This window comes from Neolamprologus multifasciatus, chromosome 2 (assembly GCF_963576455.1).
Source record: "Neolamprologus multifasciatus chromosome 2, fNeoMul1.2, whole genome shotgun sequence".
Lineage (NCBI taxonomy): Eukaryota > Metazoa > Chordata > Actinopteri > Cichliformes > Cichlidae > Neolamprologus > Neolamprologus multifasciatus.
Window position 1 is genome coordinate 19,153,387 of NC_140440.1, and position 21,797 is coordinate 19,175,183.

General features: G+C 39.3%; 1 protein-coding gene across 2 annotated transcripts in view; it reads left to right on the top strand.

Moving 5' to 3' along the window:
* Positions 1-21,797, top strand: part of pigg (phosphatidylinositol glycan anchor biosynthesis class G (EMM blood group)) — a 97,090-nt gene that overhangs the window by 14,517 nt on the left and 60,776 nt on the right. For both annotated transcript variants that reach the window (XR_014876087.1, XM_085172729.1), the window contains exons 5-6: positions 6,578-6,716; positions 14,796-15,008. Coding sequence is in view for 1 of the 2 variants with exons in the window: in XM_085172729.1 (XP_085028855.1) it covers positions 6,578-6,716; positions 14,796-15,008 (352 nt within the window). In the remaining variant the exon portion in view is untranslated. The remainder of the gene's footprint in view (positions 1-6,577; positions 6,717-14,795; positions 15,009-21,797) is intronic.

The following is a 21,797-nucleotide window of genomic DNA, read 5'->3' on the forward strand; positions in this document are numbered from 1 at the left end:
AACAAAGGCAGTCAGGAACTGACAGCATCTTTAGAATTCAGGAGAATACCTCCAAGACTTTGTCATAGTCAACATTCTCCACCTTGGGAAGAGCACCGGATGACAAAGCTGATGTCAAATTGATCTCACATCTGGTGTTGCTAGCTGCTGTTTTGCCGATGGTATACCTCTCGACTGCTGGGTTGCAGACACGGTCGTGTCAGTTTTTACTACCATCACTACAGAACCTCAGAGATTATACAGAGGCAGATATGTCAAACGGCTCTAGAGTGCGACACATGCAACCTAATTTCTCAATGATACGACTATAAAAACAATCCTAGGTCTCAGCTGTTCGAGTAAAAAAAAAAAAGTCTCTGCAACTCTGAAAGTCTCCGTGTGGTTAACAACAGATGCACATTATGCATATCATGGTCTAAACCAATCAGAGATGGTCAAGTGCGGGACCTCTCTTATTCGTCCTACAGAAGTAGATGCAGCTGTGGGTAATGAGAAAGGACTGAAAAGAACGATTGATAACTTTTTCATTAGGTTAAGGCTTGATCCGCCCGAAATTCATAGCCAGTGCTGTGACACTAAGCCATCAACCTCTCACGTTATGTCTAACACTGGTTTGGAGACGACATCAGATAACGAGCCACATACGATAGACTCCGAGCTAGAGCCCACTGAAAGTTAAAGGGGGAACGTGTATTCAAAGCGAGTGGCTTGACCAGTTTCCCTGGCTAAGATACAGTAAAGCTGACAGAATGATGCACTGCTTTTACTGTCATGAGTAGGGATGGGTATTGTTCAGGTTTTATCCGATACCGGTGCCAAACCGGTACTTTTGAAATGGTGCCGGTGCTTAAATGGTGCTCAAACCGGTGCTTAAAGAATGGAGAACACAAAATTGGTCCAAAAACCTCTCATGTTCAGCTGTTGTTGTTTTTTTTTGTAAAAAGATAACAATGTTAGCCTTTTCTGCAGCTATAGGGCATATATGGTATCACTCTTGGCTGGAAGCAGTGCTTAAACAATGGAAAAAAACACAAACTTTGTCCATAAACCTCTCATGTTTAACTGTTTTCCACTTTTTCTTTGGTCATTTTAGCCTTTTTGGCCAGGGTGAAGGGAGTATCTGCCATCAAACAAGAAGACAGCCGCATGTAACTACGACGGTGTTTGCTAGTTCACCTTACATGCATTAATGTAATAACGTGGTTAGCCTACTCAATGTAAATTACACACGAACAACATTAAGCTACTCACGCAGAGAAGAACGGCTGCTGCTGCCATCATCATCCGTCATCATTTCTGCTACACTGGCAGGGCTACGGGCCAGGACTCTCCTCTTCGTGTTTTTGGGGGATGTTGCTAACTCCGGGTCCGATAACAGGCACCACACCCGCAGTAGATGTGCTCGGTGTGAGGGCTCGCAGCAAGCTATCAAATACGGCGCATTTCTCGGCTTTTATAAAAAACGCTATGCGTCGCCAGGTGTTTCATCGGATTTGAGGTGTTACCTCCTTTGACTGTATCACCTTAAAGCACTTGTTGCAGGCTGCTGAGTTTGCATATTTTGCTGTGAAGTACAGCCAGACTTTTGACCGCTTGGCCTTGGGCATTTTTAATCTGTAGCTCTGCTCTAAAAGAACGTACGTACCTGGGCCCGCCTACTATCTAGGTAGGTAGGTAAAATGATTGGCTAGAATTCAAAGTGTGTGACATCTCAGGAAAAAAAGCACCGAAATAAAGCACCGAAATGTGCGCTGCTTTTCGGTCTGGTTACTACCGTTTATGTCAGAACCGGTGCCATCATGGCACCGGATACCGGTACCCATCCCTAGTCATGAGTGTGGAAAGACCGTTGTGTTTGTGACTGGTGCTAATATGTTTCGAATAGAAACGCCGAACAAGCACAGTGTATCCAGAAAACACATTATATGCTGCGATAAATGCACTGCCCAAGTGTCCCCTGTCCTCTAATTTAAAAAAAAAAGTGAACATGTAAAACTGTGGTGTTAAGCAATGTGGTTAAAATATTTGTGTGCACTTAAGAAAAAAAGTCAGGTACACCAGTGCAACCATGGCAAAAAGTTAGTCTAGAGCCCTGGTCAACAGTTTGAAAAGATAAGACTTTCAAGAAATAATTTTTGGCGAAAATTATTGGGTTTTGACTTCGTTCCTTTCCTATATTGGCGCTGATATTGCACTGTTGTCTGAGTGGTGACGCCTGTTGCTCAGGAAAATACTGCAGCTGCTACTAGAGTCTTAAGGGTGAACATAAATAAAAGCAGCTGTGTGATGACGATACATACTGCATCCCAGCTGCATAGTTTGTAATTGAAACCTGTGGAACCCTTTCAGCCTACTTCAGGCCATACATGACCCATAGACATGTAAAATCTCAGAAATTGGTTTGCCAAGCAAATAAAATGTGAGTCTTGTTGCTTTCTTCCAAAAACAACCAAAACATAACAAAAATAATGGACTCTGCAACACTCAAAAACATCTAAAAAACATGGGTAAAGTATTTAATCATTAATTAAGCAGCACTAAAGTACTTCAGCTCTGTTGTTGCCTGTTAAATATCCTAGACAAGCCTCCAGTTGCCACAGATGGACTCAAGGCAAATAATAAGGAAGGAGTCTACAAAAGATGTTTACACAAATCCAATAGACCTTATTGAATACCTGAATACCTAAAAAGGTAAGCCTGAACCACTTCCAAGAAACGTATACGACTGTGTATAATGTATGAGGGGTAGCTCATTTTGGCAAACCCTCGAAAAGATCCAACTCTGCATTTTCTGCAACCTTACATGTATGTGATTTGCATTTTACCTCCTTTCAGTCTTTTGTTTTGGGTCCAGGGTTTCATTGTTGGGTTCTGAGCATCATGGAGCATTAAGCTTCAGAAGAGACTGTTGTTTTTCTTAGGAAGAGATGAGGGATGGAGTATTGGACTATCAGTGCTGTTGCTGCTCATTGTTAATATAATTTGAGCCATTTTAAGGAGAGGTGAATGTAGGACAGACTTTTATTTTTTATTTTGCTCCCCATATTTTGTTTTAGTGCTTTGCCTTCAGATTTTTGTGTGAAGCTAATGGGACTGATGTGCTTCATAAGACTGAACTGAAATTAGCTATTGCTTGTCAACATCTGTTTGTCTCTAATAAATTTATAGAATAACTCTTTTTTTATGGTTGTTTAAATCTAGTTAGTGTCATAATAAAGTAAAGACAGGAAAATATGCAAATATGAAGTAATGACTGGTTAATATATTAATATGATGCTATCAGTGATTCTTTTTTTAACACTATCAGTTTTTAGGTAGACATTTAATTACACAGAGAATTTGCACTGTTTCCAGCATTTATTATGTTATCTGTTGCAGGAACCACCAGAGATTTAATAAACTGTTAAGCTTTTGTTATCTTTAATTTTGCCTTTGATCAGTGTGCAGGTCTTGTGCCTTTGTCCTCTCCCCCCCCCCCTTTCACATGGTCTGGCAGCTGTGCATGCATATTGTCTTTGCACCGTGTGTGTGTTGCTAATGGGCATTTTCTTGCTGTCATTCAGCTATGGATCTTGTACTTAGATTGTCAAGTCATGTCTACATGAGACTACAACCTCCCTCTTCTTTCCCTTTGCTTTGGTATATTTGAAATGACAGAGAGAACAGAAGCCAAGTGCACGTAACCCTTTAAGATTTCCTTCCTTTGGATAAGTTGATTCAACATTTCACCAGATCCCAAAGTTTTGAATTCTATCTTGTTAAAAACTGTCTGTCCGGGATCATGGCGATATCTCTGTGCTGTGGGCAGCCTCACATGTGCTCCCGGTGAGCTCTTTGAATGAAACCTGTTTGAAAGTCTTGCTTCAGTCACATTAGTGGAAGCTGTGCCTGTTCTTTTTTCTTTTAGCAGTACTATGACCTAAATATAGACACAGTCCAGTGGGGTCCTGCAGGATATCTTAGAAGCTCCTACCAAACAACGTTTCCTCAATCAGCACATGCTTCTAATATATCCGGGTATTTATGATACTGAGGTATCAGGATGTCTCACTGCACACGCAAGTTGGGTGTTATTTGCCGCCGCCGCTCCTTGATGCTCTTAAAGGGACGGTGGTTTGAGATGGAGGTAGCCTCAGAGGCTACCTCAAAATGAAGCGAGAGGCTTATTTAACCGAGCGCAAATTAGGGACAGAGAAATTTACCTGCAGTACGGACTAACGCAACACTCTCCATTAAAACATGATTGGAAAGCAGGACCTCCTGGTCATAAAGACCTCAGTAAGACCTCTGTGTTAATGGAGAGCTCATGGCCTCAATCTTCTCTTCTATATATTTCAATTTGTACGGGTTGGTTTCTACTTTTGCTGTTTAAAGTATAAAACTTTTTAAATATGACCTGCAGAATGAGCAAGTGATCTAAGGCCTGTCAGGGAGACAAGTGAAAAAAACATTTATACCTGGAAATAGTTTCATGTGTCTGTTTCAGTTATCTTTATTAAGTTCAAACGAAAAGCTTGAATATTGTTGTTTTAATGAGCTATATTGCTCCAGTCTTTCCTTTATCTGAAATGTACAGTTAACTGCTGGGGTTTCTTTTTTCTGTTCTTATGATTGGACTAAAAACAAAATGCTTTTTATGGCTCTTTGTATGAGCAGTTAGGTCATGAAGTTTTTGGACAGCCAGACAATGTTGTTGTACACCACAACAGGGGATTTGAAATTGGATGTAAAGCGTAAAGTGGATATAACACAGTCAATCAAGACGTGATTGATTTTTTTAAGGGGTTTAACACAAAAAAATGTATAAACTGTTAAGGATTTAGAATGTATTACTTATATGCAGTTTCACAGTTTTCACTTTTTTTTAAAACCTTTCAAGTTTCATGACCAGATGAGACATAATACCTCATTAGGCATAACAGTGATCTTCGCTTCCTGTGTTTGACCTCCATAGCCCGGTCAGAAACACTCTTGAGGAGGTAGTTGTATCATTGTTAGAGTCTAGTCAAGAGAAACAAGATGCAATCCACTGGTTACACCCAAGAAGAAGACGGATTTATGAGAAAACATCTGAAAGAGTCTGCACAGTTCTGGAGAAAAACAAGAGTTTACCAGAACTGTGGGAAGAGAAAATTATGGAGAAGCAAATAAACAGCTCATGCATCATCATTTAAACATATATGTAGGAATGGGCATGTATGGCTGCCATAACGTGGAATCAAAGTACAATTTCTTTTTCTTCTATGAGTTATTTAGTTGAGCTTTCCACCCTCCTAACAGCTAAAATACCCCTGGGCTGAGAATCACTGATTTACCAGATCAAAAAGCATGATTTCAGAGTAAAGTGCAGCTTTTGTTTTTCCTCCTGGCTTACTCATGGAGAACACGAGCAAGTGTCTGATTCAGGACAGTGTATTGGCCCAAAAAAGGTTTGTTATGAAGTGTGAAAACATCTCCCAGAAGAGGTCTGCGTCGTGCTTTCATCCAGGAGAAAACTGACTTATCTTAAACAGAAAAGAGGCTCACTCAGCATGTGGCTAGGTGGTTTTTAGTTTCTTTTCTTTCCCCCCATCATCCCTTGTGTCCAGTGCCATCCTATAACAAGCATCCAAAAGGTAAAATCTGGGGCAGAGGATAGTCTTTTGCTGCTGCTGTGCTGAGTAACTAATATAATTGTTCAGCAAAGCGCAAAGGCACAGTTCAGCGCAGGCTTTCCACCTGCAGCCTCGGCTCAGACCATTCTCCATGTTTTTATGTAACAGTCTGAGAGTATCCGAAAGTTCTCTCGTTCAATAGCTCCATCTACAAAAACACCAGCATTTTCTGCTCCTCTGCTCGGATACTCGTGTTATCCAACTCGTCTTGGCAGGGTTTATCCCAGCTACCTCATTAATGATTACTTTGTCTGTCTTTCAGGTTGTCTTGCTTAATGGATTACAATTTTCACTCTTAAATAATAAATGATGGCATTTGATATTGTTTGTGGGTATGATACAACATTAGAACTGAAGTGTCTTTTGGTAATATGTGGTAGGATCTGGCTTTTGTTTTGTTAACATCTACAGTCATGCCTTTAAACCAGCCCCTCTGCTATAACTCATAAGGCTTTCCCTGTTGAATTCATTGTCAATGGAAGACTCTTGTGAGTCTAGTTGAAAGGGAATTACTTAAGGAATAAACCAAGCTTGATCAAAGTCTGTCATCCTCGACTTACGATTCACCCTCTGTGTTTATTTGTTTTCTGTGTGTTTTTTTTTTTAAAGATGGTATGAAACAGCCTCAGTGTTTGTTACGCCTTTCTGTTTTTACAAGTAATTATTTAATACCTTCCTTTTATGTTGCTGTCGAATTTCGCCATCATAATAAAATGAAAAGATATCTGAAGAAGTAATCCATTAGCCCAGCAGCCATCATTTTAACGAATTGTTGTTTTCCAAACTTGATGTATCGTTTTTATTTTGTTAGCTGACACAAGACACATTTAGCTCCAGGCTTGAATAAATCCCATCTCAGAGCTTTATAGTTTGCCTTCCATCTACAGTGCAGTGCCATTAACCTTCAGGTTTGCTTCTCTCAGGAAGTCGAGGGATCCTTGCCTTACCTGCTGGTGTTGTGTGGAGACCACGGCATGTCGGAGACCGGCAGCCACGGAGGCTCTTCGGAGCCGGAAGTCAGTACACCTTTGGTTCTCATAAGTCCAGCCTTCAAAAGAAAAGGTAACTGTTCTACTGTTTAATGGTTAATTTGAATGTTTCCTTATTTTCTGTCACATGCACTCGCTTTTTAGGTCCATCTTAATAGTACCAGTTTGGACGTCATTTTACTGCCTTATTTTGGTTCATATTGACGTGCTGCTGCTGCACATCCATGATCCAAATCTCCTGTTCAACCACATCCCAGCAGTGTATTGTTGGATTTTAGATGTGATGACTGTGGGATGAACTCATTGTCATAGTCAAAATGATGGACACTGCACTTTCATAGTTTGAGATGATTTGAAGTTTGAGACATGGCACATTATCTGGTCAGCAACAATAGTCAGGGAGGCTGTGATGTTTAAATGATGCTCAGTTGGCACAAAGGGACCCAAAGTGTGCCAAGAAAATATCCTCCATGCCATTACACCAGCAGCAGCATTGAAACAAGGCAGGAGGGATCCATGCTTTCATGTTGTTTGCTCTGGCGTCTGAATGTCGCAGCAGATATTGAAGAAACACTGCCTGTTCAGAATCTCAATCTTCTGCTCCTCAGGTTTGATGGTCCTATGCAAATTGTAGCCTCAGTTTCCTGTTCTTAGCTGACAGATGTGGTCTTCTGCTGCTTCTGCATTTGGAAGACAAGGCTTAACATGTTCAGAGATGCTCTTCTGCATACCTTGGCCGTAACTAGTGGGTATTTGAGTTGCTGTTCTCTTCCTATCAGCTTGAAGCAGCCTGGCCATTCACCTCAGACCTCTGGCTTCAACTAAGCATTTTTACCCAGAGAACTGCTGCTCACTTGAAAGATTTTCTCTTTGTATTTTTTGTACCTGCTCTATAAACCCTAGAGATACCTGTGTAGCAAAAACCCTGCAGATCAGCAGTTCCTGACCAGTTTCAAACCAGCCCGTCTGGCACCAACACAACACTACATTCAGAGTTACTTAAAACACCTGTGACTGTGTGTGGATGTTCGTATGAAATATGGCTCAGGACATGTTCAAGTAATCCACGTGAGCCAAATACTTCAGACCAGGGTTTTAATAGTTTTGCAATTTTCATTAGTTTTTATTTTTATTTAGTTTTGACTTCAGATTTTCAATTTTATATCAGTTTTAATTAGTTTTTACCAATTGTTTGCTAGTTTAGTTTAGTTTTTATTTTTTTGAAAATCCTTAGTTTCAGTTTAGTTTTGATTAGTTTCAGTTATAGTTTTAGTTGTGTTTGCAATAATTAAGTGTAACAAAATCCCAGTTTCATCATATCAGTCATTCTCTTCTGCTTATCCTTGGGTATGTTGCTATTCCAGCTACCATACCCTGCACCCCGGACAGGTCGCCTGTCTGTCGCAGTGCTAACACGCAGAGACAGACAACTCACATTCCCACCTATGGGTTCTTTAAATAAAAAAAATAAAGGCAGATGAACAACCAGTGATACCAGGCAACTATAAAATGTATATCTTGGCCCCAATGATACTATTAACTCTCGCAGCACCGGGTGTTCGTAATTTTGGTTCAAGTGAATTGATAAACTTTTTGAAGGCAATTGACTCACACAGTTATGTAGATATCCCCGTCCTGTTGTCTCGGGATGCATCACGCTGCCTTGCCTGGGGTTAGCTTCTGTTTTCTGGGGATGAGGGTTGAGTGTGCTCCCTTACCTTCTCAAGGTAAGCTAGGTTAGCCTTCTTGTGTGAGCTTTTCAAGTGCACTTTAAGGTTTGTGGGATTTTTTTCCCTTTAGAAATGTCCCTCATAATTTGTCTCTTTCCACTACAAGACACTTGCTTTATCCAAAACACAGTCATATTCAAAGTAATCCCAAATTGGACTGTGGCGCTTTCTCCCGACTTTTCCTGACATGATTCTGCGCGTGGACGGAGCAGCAACACAGACGACTCGACTAACGTACTTGCCACCTGCTGGCATAATTAGACAGCAAGAAAAAAATCTGTAAACTAAACTTCATTTTCACCCTTGACTATTGTATGACACGCACACATCAATGAAAACTAAACACATTTTTGCTATAAATTTAGTTAATTTTAGTTAATTTTGTGAACACTCATTACAGTTTTAGTTAGTTTTCCTTTTTTTGTTTTTATTTTTATTTCCGCTAACGAAAATGTTTTTTCACTTCTAGTTTTCGTTATTTTGTTAGTTTTCGTTAACGATAATAACCTTGCTTCAGACTGTATTAAATGCTCAGTTTACATGTTTTTTCTTGTTCTGTAAAACACCTTGTAGTGGGTATATTCTGGCCACGGAAGCTCAGGCCTTCTCTTTACAAATCAGCCAATCATAAGAAAGTTGGCTTAAAGGGAGGGTAACAGGCTAGAATGACTTATTCCACACCATTTATGCATTCTGATTACTCAGTACTTCATATCTTTGACTGCAGAGAATTGGAATAAGAATCCAAATGAGCTGTGAACAACCCAAACATGTTCATGAAATTAACAACAGGCTCTCCAGAGTGAGCTGGTTTAAAACTTCAACAGTAGCAGCAGCCAGGAATCTGAGGTTTTGACATTAGCAGGGTGATGCACGGAGTAAATGATGTCAATTTTGGGAAGTTGCAGGATGTTACGAGAAGATTAAATGTGATCAAATCTGCTCGTGTCCAAGAATGGAAAATATGGATCTGGGAGTGATCAGAACAGGTCACGTTTAAAGGATGCAGGTGGCAGCAGACTTGCCATTAACTTGAAGAGCTTGTGTGATTTTTGTAATGTGTCTGCCAGCTGCTACAGCCTTTCTTGAGTTCTCACACATAACGTTTCATTAGTGTGTGGAACAGTGTCATTGCACACAGTGGCTTATGAGCAGAGCTTTATTTTGCAGCGATGAATGTGTTTAAGTGTGAAAGTACGGTTGTGATAATTGCTTCTTTCTCAGCCAAGTCTATTTTTGAAACTGTCTTGGCACTTACTTTTTTTAATTTTATTTTTTTATATGTGAACCATTCACCTTAATTAATCATTAACAGTTAAGTGGAGTTGCTACAGCGTGTGTGGTTTTGTTTGTACTTTATGCCTCCTGCTGGGCTCACAGGTTGACTGACTCTTTTCTTAACCACCAGAGGTTTTTGGTTTAAATATTAAACATGCAACAACCACAGAAAGTTGATGAAGTACATTTCAAATTATGTGTTTTCTTCAATGAAATAAACTCTTCTTTTGAATGAATTCATTCATTCAAGTTCATTCATAAACCGGTGATCTTTTTGCCAAACACGGAGTGGAAAATATTGTACCTTAAAGTTTTTCTAACGAACATAAAACAAAATCCAAACAGGTCTGAAACATTGAATATGTAAGTTTAAATGAGCACGATCAAAAAATATCACGAGGTCTTTTGCCGTCAGTGTTTGTAGAGTGTTTGTGTCCTATTGAGACAATTCGATTAACGGTAGTTAAAATAAGCAGAAGCCTTCAGGGCCGAACAATGAAGCCAGTGTGGAAGTGGTGTGATGCCACCCATCAGAAGTTTGGATTTCAGTTTTGGCGAGTGACATTTTAGTATTTTATTCAAGTAGCCGTTTACCTGAAACCTATCAGCAGATACGTGTGTCTGTGTGTTTCACCCGTATAGTTCATGGATGCCCCTCACTAACCAATAATGTTAGCTTTAGTTGATAACTGAGCAGTCCTTCTCTGGATGGATGGATGGATGGATGGATGGATGGATTTCTAGCAATCATGAAACATCCCTATAGTTCCTTGATGTAGGGACATTTTTATGTTATTATCTATTTATTTGAATCACTGAACTACATTGAGGACACTGACGTCTATTTAAAGTTCTGTACCTTGATTTTTTTCTTTCTGTAGGCACAGACTTGTTACTCATTACCACTTTAGATATAAATATATTGATGCAAGTGTGTTCTATTTTAATGCATCAGTTAGTGCAATCAGTGGCCTTCATTAGCAGAACTTTATTTTGAACGTTGTGAGAATGATAGGTCATTAGCAGAGAGCTCATCTGTCTGTTGTTTTCATTAGAACATGCTGCGGACGATCAGACTTCAGCACCACCTCACTACCTGAGCTTCACTGTTTAATCTGAATGCATCATTGAGAAAATAACCCTCTTACTGCAGATTGACAGCACATTTAATTGATGTTACTTGGGGCAAAGCTGCGTTAATAAGACACTGTTGGTATCAGAAATCTTCTGGTTATTGTTTAGCTCTGTAATCATCCTCCTCGATTTTTGCTTAGAAAATGTATTTTGATAATTTGTATTTATCTTGGATTTTGACACAGAAAGAATGTTTTATTAAATTCTACTGACAGTGGAAAGTTTGTGTTTGCTCAAATGAAATCTAGGTGGATTTGTGACTTTATAGGAAACTGGTCTGACAACTTTAAAAAAAAAAAGTGTGCTGTGGAAACTTGGAGTCTGCATTGCAGATGGAGTGCATTATGAGAGCAGTTTCAGCAAAGGAGCCATCTTTTATCCAAGGAAATGTGCAAAAAATCAGGAAGAAACTTGGAGTTTTTGTTGTTGTTGTAATAACACATAATTAATAATGTATTAATTAGGCAGATTATTGTCATACATTTAGGTCCATAGGTTTGTGGACAATGAGACCTTTTTTGTAATGTTGTAGCACCATGTACCATCATAGTGGATTTTAAATCAAACAATCAAGATGTGATTGATGGTCGGCCTCCATCTTTAATTCAAGGAGTTTAACAACAGTTTTAAATGAAATTTGTAGCAATTACAAACTTTTCATTCACTGTCCCCATTTTCAGATGCTCAAATGTGATTGGACAAACTAGCATCCTTTTAAATATAGGGACTGTATTCAATACTTAAATGGAAATCAATGACTCTTTGTCTCTGGAACCTATAAACCAAATGCTGTGTTTCCTCCCTTGAGATGCTCTGGTAGGCTTTTACTACAGCTGCTTTTTTGTCGACCTCCGCCTTCAGTTTTGTTTCCTTTGGCCTCCTTCGCGCTCTGTAGGCCTCCTATTGAGAGCCTCAGGCAACAACTACCAAATCCAAGTTCAACACTTGGAATCAACTCCAGGTCTTTTCTCTGCTTAATCTGCGATGAAATAACGAGTGAACAGGCCTCTCCTGGCAATTAATTTGATGTCTTTTTCAATTACTTTAAAATGAAAAGGGCATCCTTTGTATATAAATGGCCGTAATTCAAGAAGCTGACTTAAGTCAACACTGGTTTCTAAAAGAGGTCAAATGAAATAGAATTCAATGGGGAAATTACCATTGACTCTCTTGTTTTGTGACTTCAATAATTATTTTACTAATGATGTTAAGGTCTCAGTCACTAGTTTCAAATTTTAATGAATACAATATGATGTTCATCTTGTAAATTATGGTCCCATTAGGCTGCAGCCACACAGGGAGCTATTGGATTTTCGCCCATCGCTGTGAAGCCGGCATTACAGACTCTGGCTGCCTAAACCTTTAATATATTTACTACCAGGTTATATATCAGTCAGCAATACCCTGTGGTCTTATTGGTAGTTGCTTCAATCACTCCCCTCAAAGTTGACTCAGATTTATCTTGGGATCCACCCACTTGGTTTGGGGTTTTTTAACCTCATAGTCACTGAGTGTTGACTTTTTACCTCGGCTCTGTGAATTTCTTCCAGCACGGACGCAGCTTTAGAGTCATAAAGGGGCACAAAGCAGGATATTGTTTATTGCAGACCTACTTTGTGTCTGACCCTGTGAAAGTGCAGTGTCCATCATTTTCTTATTCAGATTTAATCCACCTCTTGCTCCTCACATTCTGTTTCAAAAAGCTAGGATGGTGTTATGGCGTTCTTCATCTTTTATATACATCCTTTGAGCTGGATTTTAAAAAATAAATACGCAACCTTTGTGGTCATAAATGAAAAAACATGGTCGACACACATTTGTTTTGGTTTGATGTGCTAGTGCTCAAACTGTGACCTCCAGAAGTTCTGAATGATCCCTCACTGTACCATTTCAAAAATGTATGAATGGTTATGGCTGTATTTTACATTAGCAAGGCAGATATTGGATTGCACATTGAATTTCCACCAGCTACAGTTTTCTCAATTATGAATCAGCGTTCAGCCGCTGTAACCTTTAACTGCGTTATGACACATCTATTCTGTGGGAACGTTCTGTGTAAGTCAGAAATTACAGTGCAAACCAAGCAGGTACTGTTCTAAAGAGGTTTCATTGGACGTAACCGTATAGGCTTTTACTTACTGCTTGTCAGAGAACAAAAAACAACATTGTAAAATTCTGATGTGTGGTTTTAGACACAGTTAATGTGGGATTAACATTTGATAAGATGAATTAATTTTTTCCAGCGGGTTTGAAAAGTACTCGTCTTTGAGAAGAAGACTATTATTTTTTTGGACATTTTTTTTGGGACCTTTATCGCTAACTAGCAGATTTAAACAAGGCCGATATCCTTGATAGCTTTGTGGCATTATCCCAAATAGCTATGAGCTTAATACAGCAAAGCCCGTGTCTTGTTGCAAATCCATCTCCTTTTAATATGAAATGGATAATTCCCAGGCTTATTTCATTGTGTCCAATTACAAAATTAGATCATAGCTGTGGGGTTTGTCTCATGCTTCAGTATGTGGCTCTCCCATTTCCCCAGACATGTGATTTGCTTTGTTCATTTTTGAATATATCACACACCAGTTTAGTTCATCATTGTAACCTGAAAACTTCACTCCAATGACAATCTGGGAAAATACTCCCACTCTCTGTTTGTATACTTGAAAGCTCAGGATAGGAAGCCAAGTATCAACTTAAGTGTCTGACAAGCTTCAAGAAATGACAACCACAAATCATATAATAATGATATTTTTTCTTTCAATTTGTTCATTTTATGGTTTCTGATTTAGGCTTCTGTTTATAGTGATCCACAAACAGTCAAAGTAAAAGTTGTCCGTTTTGACACATTTGGGCTTTTAATTTTGAAGACAAACCTTCTTCCGTTTATGTTATCCACTTACCTCCTAGTTGGCAAGTATTTGCAGACACAAAACCTCAGACAGCTGTTACCATCGGCTAGTAGAGGTGGGAATCACCATACATCCCACGATACAATATTATCACAATACTTAACGCACGATACGATATTATTGCGATTTTAAAAAAAATATTTTGCGATATTCAGATTCTGTACATAAAAGTAAACTTTATCAATATTCATTTTATCTAATATCAAAGTCTCGCACTCAGTCTTTCTCTCATTTCAGTCAGTTGTATTGTTGACAAACTGAACGGTTTGTATTACAGTCTAGTCCAACTTAACTGAATGCAACCATCTGGTACAATTATAGCTATTCTGAACTATGCAATTTATGAAAACTATGCAGCCACTTCAGCAACTGAAGAATTTGAAAGTAAATTAAAACAAAATATAATTTTACATTAAATAAAAAAGTTTTAAACTTAATTAAAATAAGTAAACTGTCATGTTTATTGCTGCCATAAAAAAGTTAAACACATTTGGACAGTGAAGGAATGTCAGAATTCTTGCTCAGAAAAAGGATCAACATGCTCTGAAGTCAGAGCACAAAAACCTTTTTTGTAACAAAATATCGATTTCTGCTGTCCCTGTATCGATACATTATTAGCAAACAAAATATCACGATACTACACAGTATCGATTTTTTTTCCCCACCCCTATCGGCTAGTAACCAAAGTTATTGTTTTGATTGGTACAACTTTGGTGCATGTAATTGCCAGCTTGACCTCTTTCAATCAGAAATTAATAGCAGACTGTCTTACCAGAATTTTATTGCCTTCTTTACCCCCTAAGTCCCTTTAAAAAAAGCAGCTGACTGCAAGTGGTTGCAGACTGGTCCCCATCTTCAGAGCAATCATTTGGACGCGAGATCGCACAACTACTGTTTCCCTTGGACGGCTGTAGCATAGCCAGATAGATTGTAGATTCAGGTTGATAGATAGAGAAAAAAAATCACTGTGGGTAACAAATATTTTCAAAACAAAATCAAAATTGTTTGGGTCAAAAGCATGCCAGTTATTATTTCACCATCAGCCATTGCACCAGCTGTGTCTTTTTTACTATTTGCCCTTTTGCCCTGTCTTCTCAGCGGGAATGGAGAAACCAGGAGTGGTGGAGCAGGTTGACCTGACCCCAACCCTGGCCTTAGGCCTTGGCCTGCCCATATCTCAGAACAGCGTTGGCCGCGTGATCCAGAGTGTCTTGGAGGAAACCTCACTGCGAGACCAGCTGCGCTTCCTGCATCTCAATGGCCACCAGCTCAGCTGCTTGCTCAAAGACAGCATATCAGACTATGAGAAAGGTGGGTTGCAGATTCACTGTGTTCCTCCTCTAGACTCGTTAAAAGCCAAGACCTTGTTTGACAGGTACTCTCATCATCATGCTGTATTGTTTCCTGGCTGGTGATGGTGTCAGTAGCTACTTTTTTTTCCCATTGCACACAGCAGGGTGAGTATGCCAAATAATTTAAGGCATAGTTATTCCAAAATTGAGATATGGAACTTTTTCTTCACCTCATGTCAGTTAGAACTCTGTTGAAGCTGGAACATCCATCAATTCCCATCATTCCCTATTCCTCAGCCTTCTCCTAAACTATTAAAGTTAAGGGAGGCATACTTTAAATTTCAAAAAAAAAAAGTCCAACTAATGTCGTAATTCCACAAACTGAAAGTCATTTATAATGTCGCCTGCTACTTGCATTGAACCTATTCATTGCTTAAAGCTGCACATTTAAATATTCCGATGTTAACAGTGAGTAAGGATAATGTGAAAGGGGATGTTTCTAGTGATAGACTAATGGAGACCTATACTGTCTTTATACATAATCACAGATTAAGAACTTAGCTAAAAGAAGAGTAAACACCAACATGAGTCTGCTAATTCTATTGCAAGTAGTAAAATAAGCTAATTTCAACAAGCTGTTGAGCTAACATATGTGAACTGATGCTAACACTGTCATTATTGCATTTAAATTACAGTTTAATTTGCAGTCCACTCAGTTTTGTGCGTATAACAGTTGTGACAGATGGTACAGACTTAAGATGGCTCAAAAGTGATTTACTCTGAGTCTGTCTCTGTGTTTTGGCATCAAAGCATCTTCTTAGATGGTTTAACCTGAAGCAGTTTGATTAAAGTGAAGGCAGCATCGCATCATCTAACAAGCTCAAAAGATTCTACTTAATTAAGGCTATAATCCTGAGCAAAAATGCAGACTTGATAATTTATATATTTCAACATGTGTCAGATGAAACTGAACCAATTCAAACAGGCACTAATGGGCCTTAATGGTGTTTAGTAGATGTTAAGAAAATATTCTTCTTACAGTTAGAAAATCCACTAAATGTCTGTGATTACAGTGAGTTTTAAGTTCCCGGTTGTCAAAGATAAACCCAGTGTGACTTTGCAGACAATACCGTATGGCACTAAAAGCTTTACAATGATATAAGAGTTTGAGACAAAAAAAGTACTAACTTTTGCCAAACATTAGATACTAGTCAGTTTGTTGTCATGGGAGCGTTTCCAACTCCCACGACTTAAAGTCTATGCTCTGATCTTCAACATGCATTGTGCATGCATTTGCATCTCTGTGCAAATGCATGCACATATTCACACATGGCTTTGCTCCCTACTTGCATCTCGGGGTCACGCGGTTTGTCTGAGTTATCCATCTTTGAGTCTGTCCCCCACCCTTCTTGTCTGTCTCCCACTCTTTCTCTTGCCGTCTTTCACTTTCAGAAGCATTCGATACACCAACAGCAGCAATTACCGTCAGTCAGAAGTAATTTATCTTATCTTTTTAAAGTATCCCAAAGAGGCAGAGATAGAACTACATAAATGATTTGACACATTGCATTTTCTTATTTAGAAGTTGTTTTCCCTAAATGTTTTTGCTGACTAAGTTGTATTCTAAGCATGCTATCCTAGAGAAAATGTTGTGAGCAAAGGGGGAAAAAAGTCCAGAAAAGCATAACACATTTGAGTTTCAGATGATGTCTTTACTTTTTTCATTTTGGGAGTTGACTAGATGGAAGTTAATAGTCCATCATACTATTAACTTCCATGAAGCTGAGTAACTAATGGTACAAATATAGCAGGTTTATCAAATTTGGGCAATAGCACAATCCTTCTGCTTTATTCAAAATGGTTCACAAAGGTACTGGATTAACTTATTTTAAAATGCACTGTGATGTGTGAATGTTCACTTACCGTATTTTCCGCACTATAAGGCGCACTTGAAATCCTTTAATTTTCTCAAAAATCGACAGTGCGTCTTATGTATAAATTCTGGTTGCACTTACTGACCTCAAACCAATTTTATGTGGTACACGGCGCTCAAAACTCTGTCAAAACATGTTTTAGTACGACTTTGCTAAGCTACGAAGCTAATGTCGGAGCATTACGGCTACCGTAGTCAGGAGCCTTGCAGAGGAATCTGGGTCCAAAACTCTGCTTCAGGTCCCAAAGTCAAACGAACACTGCAGCATCACTGACAGTTAAAAAACTGTCTAAATTCTTTCATCTTTAATAAAATGATCAGCATTGCTGCTTTACCAGGTGTAACAATTAAGTTTAACATCCAGGCATCCATGAAGACAGAATTTATTAAATTTAATGGAGTTAGAAGTTAGCAGGAAGTTAGCTCGCTAGCTTCCACCTTAACATGATATAGCATGTTCTGACTGAGAGATTTCTGAAACAAATGAAAACATACAGCTCTGCTATCACTTCCAACATAAATGAAAACTAAACAGCAGTAATGTTTGTAGGGTTACTGAAGTTGGACTAGCTGGTATATAATGATGTGCTACGTGATCGCTAGCGACACAGCTATGCTAGCATAATATAAACACAGTGAAGCTGGAGGATGAACACTAACTTTTTTCCAGTCGATAAAAGTTATCATGAGGGTTCCCGATGGTTAGGGACAAAAATCCATCTACAATTCCGAGGTTAGTCATTAATATACTGCAACAACATGGGAATAGAGCAGCTGTGAGAGAATTCCACATTAATGAATCAATGGTACAGAAGTGGAGGAAGTAAGAAAAAGGAGTTGAGTAAAGTTTGACTTATCTGATTGTTTTGTTTCACTTAATGCGCCTTATAATCCGGTGCGTCTTATGGTCCGACAGATACGGTACTTACTGTATGGACCTGAGTGTATAAGGACAACACTACTATTTAATAACTCCATCACTTTCAATAGCATATATGCACAACTGCTTGATGTGTTGATATATAATTTTGCATAGCAACTCAGCTGAATCCTAGATGAAGATTACTTTACACCCCACACAGTAGGTGTAAAAGAATATTAATGCCACAAAATTAATAACTCATGGTCACGATGTAGTCCAAAAGTTAACCCAAGGTTTATCAATCTAGCTAAAAGCACGTTCACATGCAAGGGCTTCAGTTAGCAGGATCTATAGCAGAGCAACTGATTTTATAAAGTAAGACACTATCATATTAAAGCACATAATATAGACTGAGAACAACACAGGCTCTGCAGCTGTGTAAGTGTAAATTTAGACCATGTACAAATAGGTGCTTAAAATTGTAAATCAGTGTTTTGCTAAAAAGAATTAGGACAGGATTGTAAATGCATGTAAGAATCCATATATCCTACTGATCATCATTAGAGACCGACTAAGACTTCAGATGCTGTTAAAAAACTAGACTAGACTAGACTCTTGCACTCTGCACACAAAGGTAGAGTAATCTGCTTGAGTAGGAAAACAAGTAGGTTTCCAGCATAAATTACTGAGCGATGTACACTAGTAAAGAATAACCTGCTTTTGTGTATAAAGCAGCATTATCCCAGAAGTTACCTGCATGACCCCAAATCCTGCTTCGTGGTGCGGGCTTCCGGTGTCTAGCAGTTCAGAACATCACTAGATCTTGCGAGAAAACACCAAATAGTTTACTCTTCCACTTTAGAATAAAAGCATGTCCATAGGAAGTTGCTGTCCATAGTAGGGCTGTTCGATATAACGATATATATCGGATGACGATATAAAAACGTCTATCGTTTCATTTTACGCTATTGTTTGTTTTGTGGTGTCACAAAATAAACTGTTTACGGCAATATTTTTTCATCGTTTTCATGGTCACTGTATTGGCTATATTAATTTCTTAAAGTTCTCTCTTTCTCTTATATTTAATATAACCACACTATGGACGGACAAGCGCCTGTTTTTATGCATTGTGTGCTAAAAAATAAACCTTAGTCTCAAACATTAAAACAGGCTTTTCCCTGCAGCACGCTGTGTAATAAATACTCACAAAGAAAACAGCAGCCGTTATAACTTATGTCATGCATTGGTTAAAACACTCGACTCCAGGTACACGGCTCCCAGCAGGAAACACTTCACGCAAGTTGAGCTGCCCGAAATTCACAGAATTTACAGAAAATGTTACATTTTTGTGATTTATATCGTTATCGGACGATAGATGTCTTATATCGGGATATGAGATTTTGGTCATATCGCACAGCCCTAGTCCATAGGGTACTGTGCAGCAACTCCTGATGATGTGAATTGATTATAGTAAGTGCTTTGATTTCTAAATTTAAATGATTGATGCTTTGTTTCCAAAGACATTTTTTTTGTTTTAACAGCGAGTACTAATGCACTTTGGATCCTTTGCATTTCTTTGCATTAGATGACTTTTCTCTCCACTAAACTGCTTGAAGAGCACCCTCTGGAACCTGTAATTACAGCCTATAGTTATCACTATAGGCTGTCTTAAGTTCTCCAGCATACTCTTTCAAATTACAAAAATTTAAATAAAATACAGTTAAATTAAATTGTTGCTGTCTTTGAGTGATAAAAACCCCTGTTGCGCTTACCCTTGTATTCTATATTCTGTGAACAGACTAAGAATTAATTATGCAATTTCTATGCATTACTAACTCATGGCCACAGGCTATTCATCATGTGATCATGCAATAATTGTGGTAGGGGTGGGCGATATAAACGATATACGATAGAAACGATATAAATTTGGCCAACGATAGAGATTTTGACTATATCGCTTTATCGCGATAGCGCATGTTGATGATGTCATCAATCTGCGCCTGTTTTGGTCGAAAGCATCGCAGCGGCTAAAACCATTATCATCTGCAAATTATGGCGGGCGACAGTCATAGCAAAGAGATGAAGCACTCTTTAAATATGGGGAAAGCCAAAAACTGCGCTTCCTCCACTTCCGTAACATTGATTCATTAATGTTGAATTCTCTCGCAGCTGCTCTATTCCCATGTTGTTGCACTATATTAATAACTAACCTCGTATTGTGGATGAATAATCTCAGTTGTTCTCCTGACTGAAGTTTGGCCCGTGTATAGCATCCTGCTATGCGATTGCATTTGTCCCTGACCACCAGAATCCCTCACGTTAACTTTTATCGAGCGGAAAAAATGTTGGCGTTCATCCTCCAGCTTCTCTGTGCTAAATTTGTGCTAACATAGCTGTGACGCTAGCAATCGCGTAGCACAACATTATACACCAGGTAGTCCAACTTCAGACGGAGTTTTGGACCCAGATTACTCCGCGAAGCTCCTCACTACGGCAGCCGTAATGCTCTGACAATCCATCAAGCAGTGTGGCTTACCAAAGTTATACTAAAACATTTTTTAACAGATTTCTGCACGCCCAAATTGGTTCGAGGTTAGTAAGCACAACCAGAATTCATACATAAGGCACACTCTCGATTTTTGAGAAAATTAAAGGATTTTAAGTGTGCCTTATAGTGTGGAAAATACGTTATACAGAAGAAAAGAATATATCGTGATATATATCGTTACCGCACATGCTTCAAATTATATCGCAATATGAATTTTAGGCCATACCGCCCAGCCCTAAATTGTGGTCTTATGGCCTTGCAATAGTTTTTTCCACCCAGTGTCACCAGAGAGATTCTGCAGTGGTTTTAATTATCGTCTTTCTTTTCTTCGATCACATCATTGATACAACTCTGAAATGTCAAATCTGAAAAACAGGTTATTAGATTTGTGATCTCTTAAATCTAAGGACCATTATCAGATCACAGCTTTGCACAAAATATTTGGGTTGCCCTACTGGTCAACTGGAGGCTGTGTCCTCATCTCAGTGGACTGAGTTTGACTCAGCTCCAGGCCTTTAAGGCCCCAATCACACACGCCTAGAGACTGTTCGGCAGACATCTGCTAACCCCCAGTCATTGGAGTTTGCTGGTAGACACTGTGGAACTGATTGCTAAGGCCTAGAAGAACTAAGGCCTAGAGACATATCAGTAACTCCCTGGTAAACACTGGTCGCAAGAGAAGACTATGTTATTCCACAACTAGTTGGTGAGTGGTTGCTGGCAGTTGCTACAGTGTAGAAACAAGTATATGAGCTTCCTCCGAAGGGTGGCTGGCCTCTTCCTTAGAGAACCACCTCAACTGACTCCTTTCGATGTAGAGGAGCAGTGGCTCTACTCTGAGCTCCTCCCGGATCACTGAACTTCTTTGCCTCCTGGACGCCTCCGGGGTGAGGTGTTCTGGGCGTGTCCCACCGGGAGGAGACCCCAGGGCAGACCCAGGATACGCTGGAGAGATTATATCTCTTGGCTGGCCTGGGATTGCCTTGGTGTTCCCCCGGACAAGCTGAAGGAGGTGGTTGGGGAAAGGGATGTCTGGGCTTCTCTGCTTAGGCTGCTGCCCCCATGACCCGGCCCCTTTCTTGCAATTGCCTTTGGTTGCCAGCAGGTTGCTTTAGTCTCACCGTGGGTCTGCAAACACTCGCCAACTACTTACTAAGTGATAGTGAAACTGTGAAAATGTGTGATGCAAACTGGAAACAGAGACCTTTTGGCTTCAGCGTAAAAGTTGTGCCTTACCGTTTCATTCAGCAGATTTTAAAATGCGCAGCTACAGGCCGGAGACTAAATGCTGACAAGTTGCCATCCTCCATGTAAACTATGGGTGATGACAGCAGTATGCTACAGACAGGATCTCCCTACTTGTGGGGGGTTCTACTAATTATCAGAGATTTCCTGGGGTTGCCAACCAATCTCTAGGCCTGTGTAAACATTTAAACCTATTTATGTTATGATAGCCCTTGTGCAC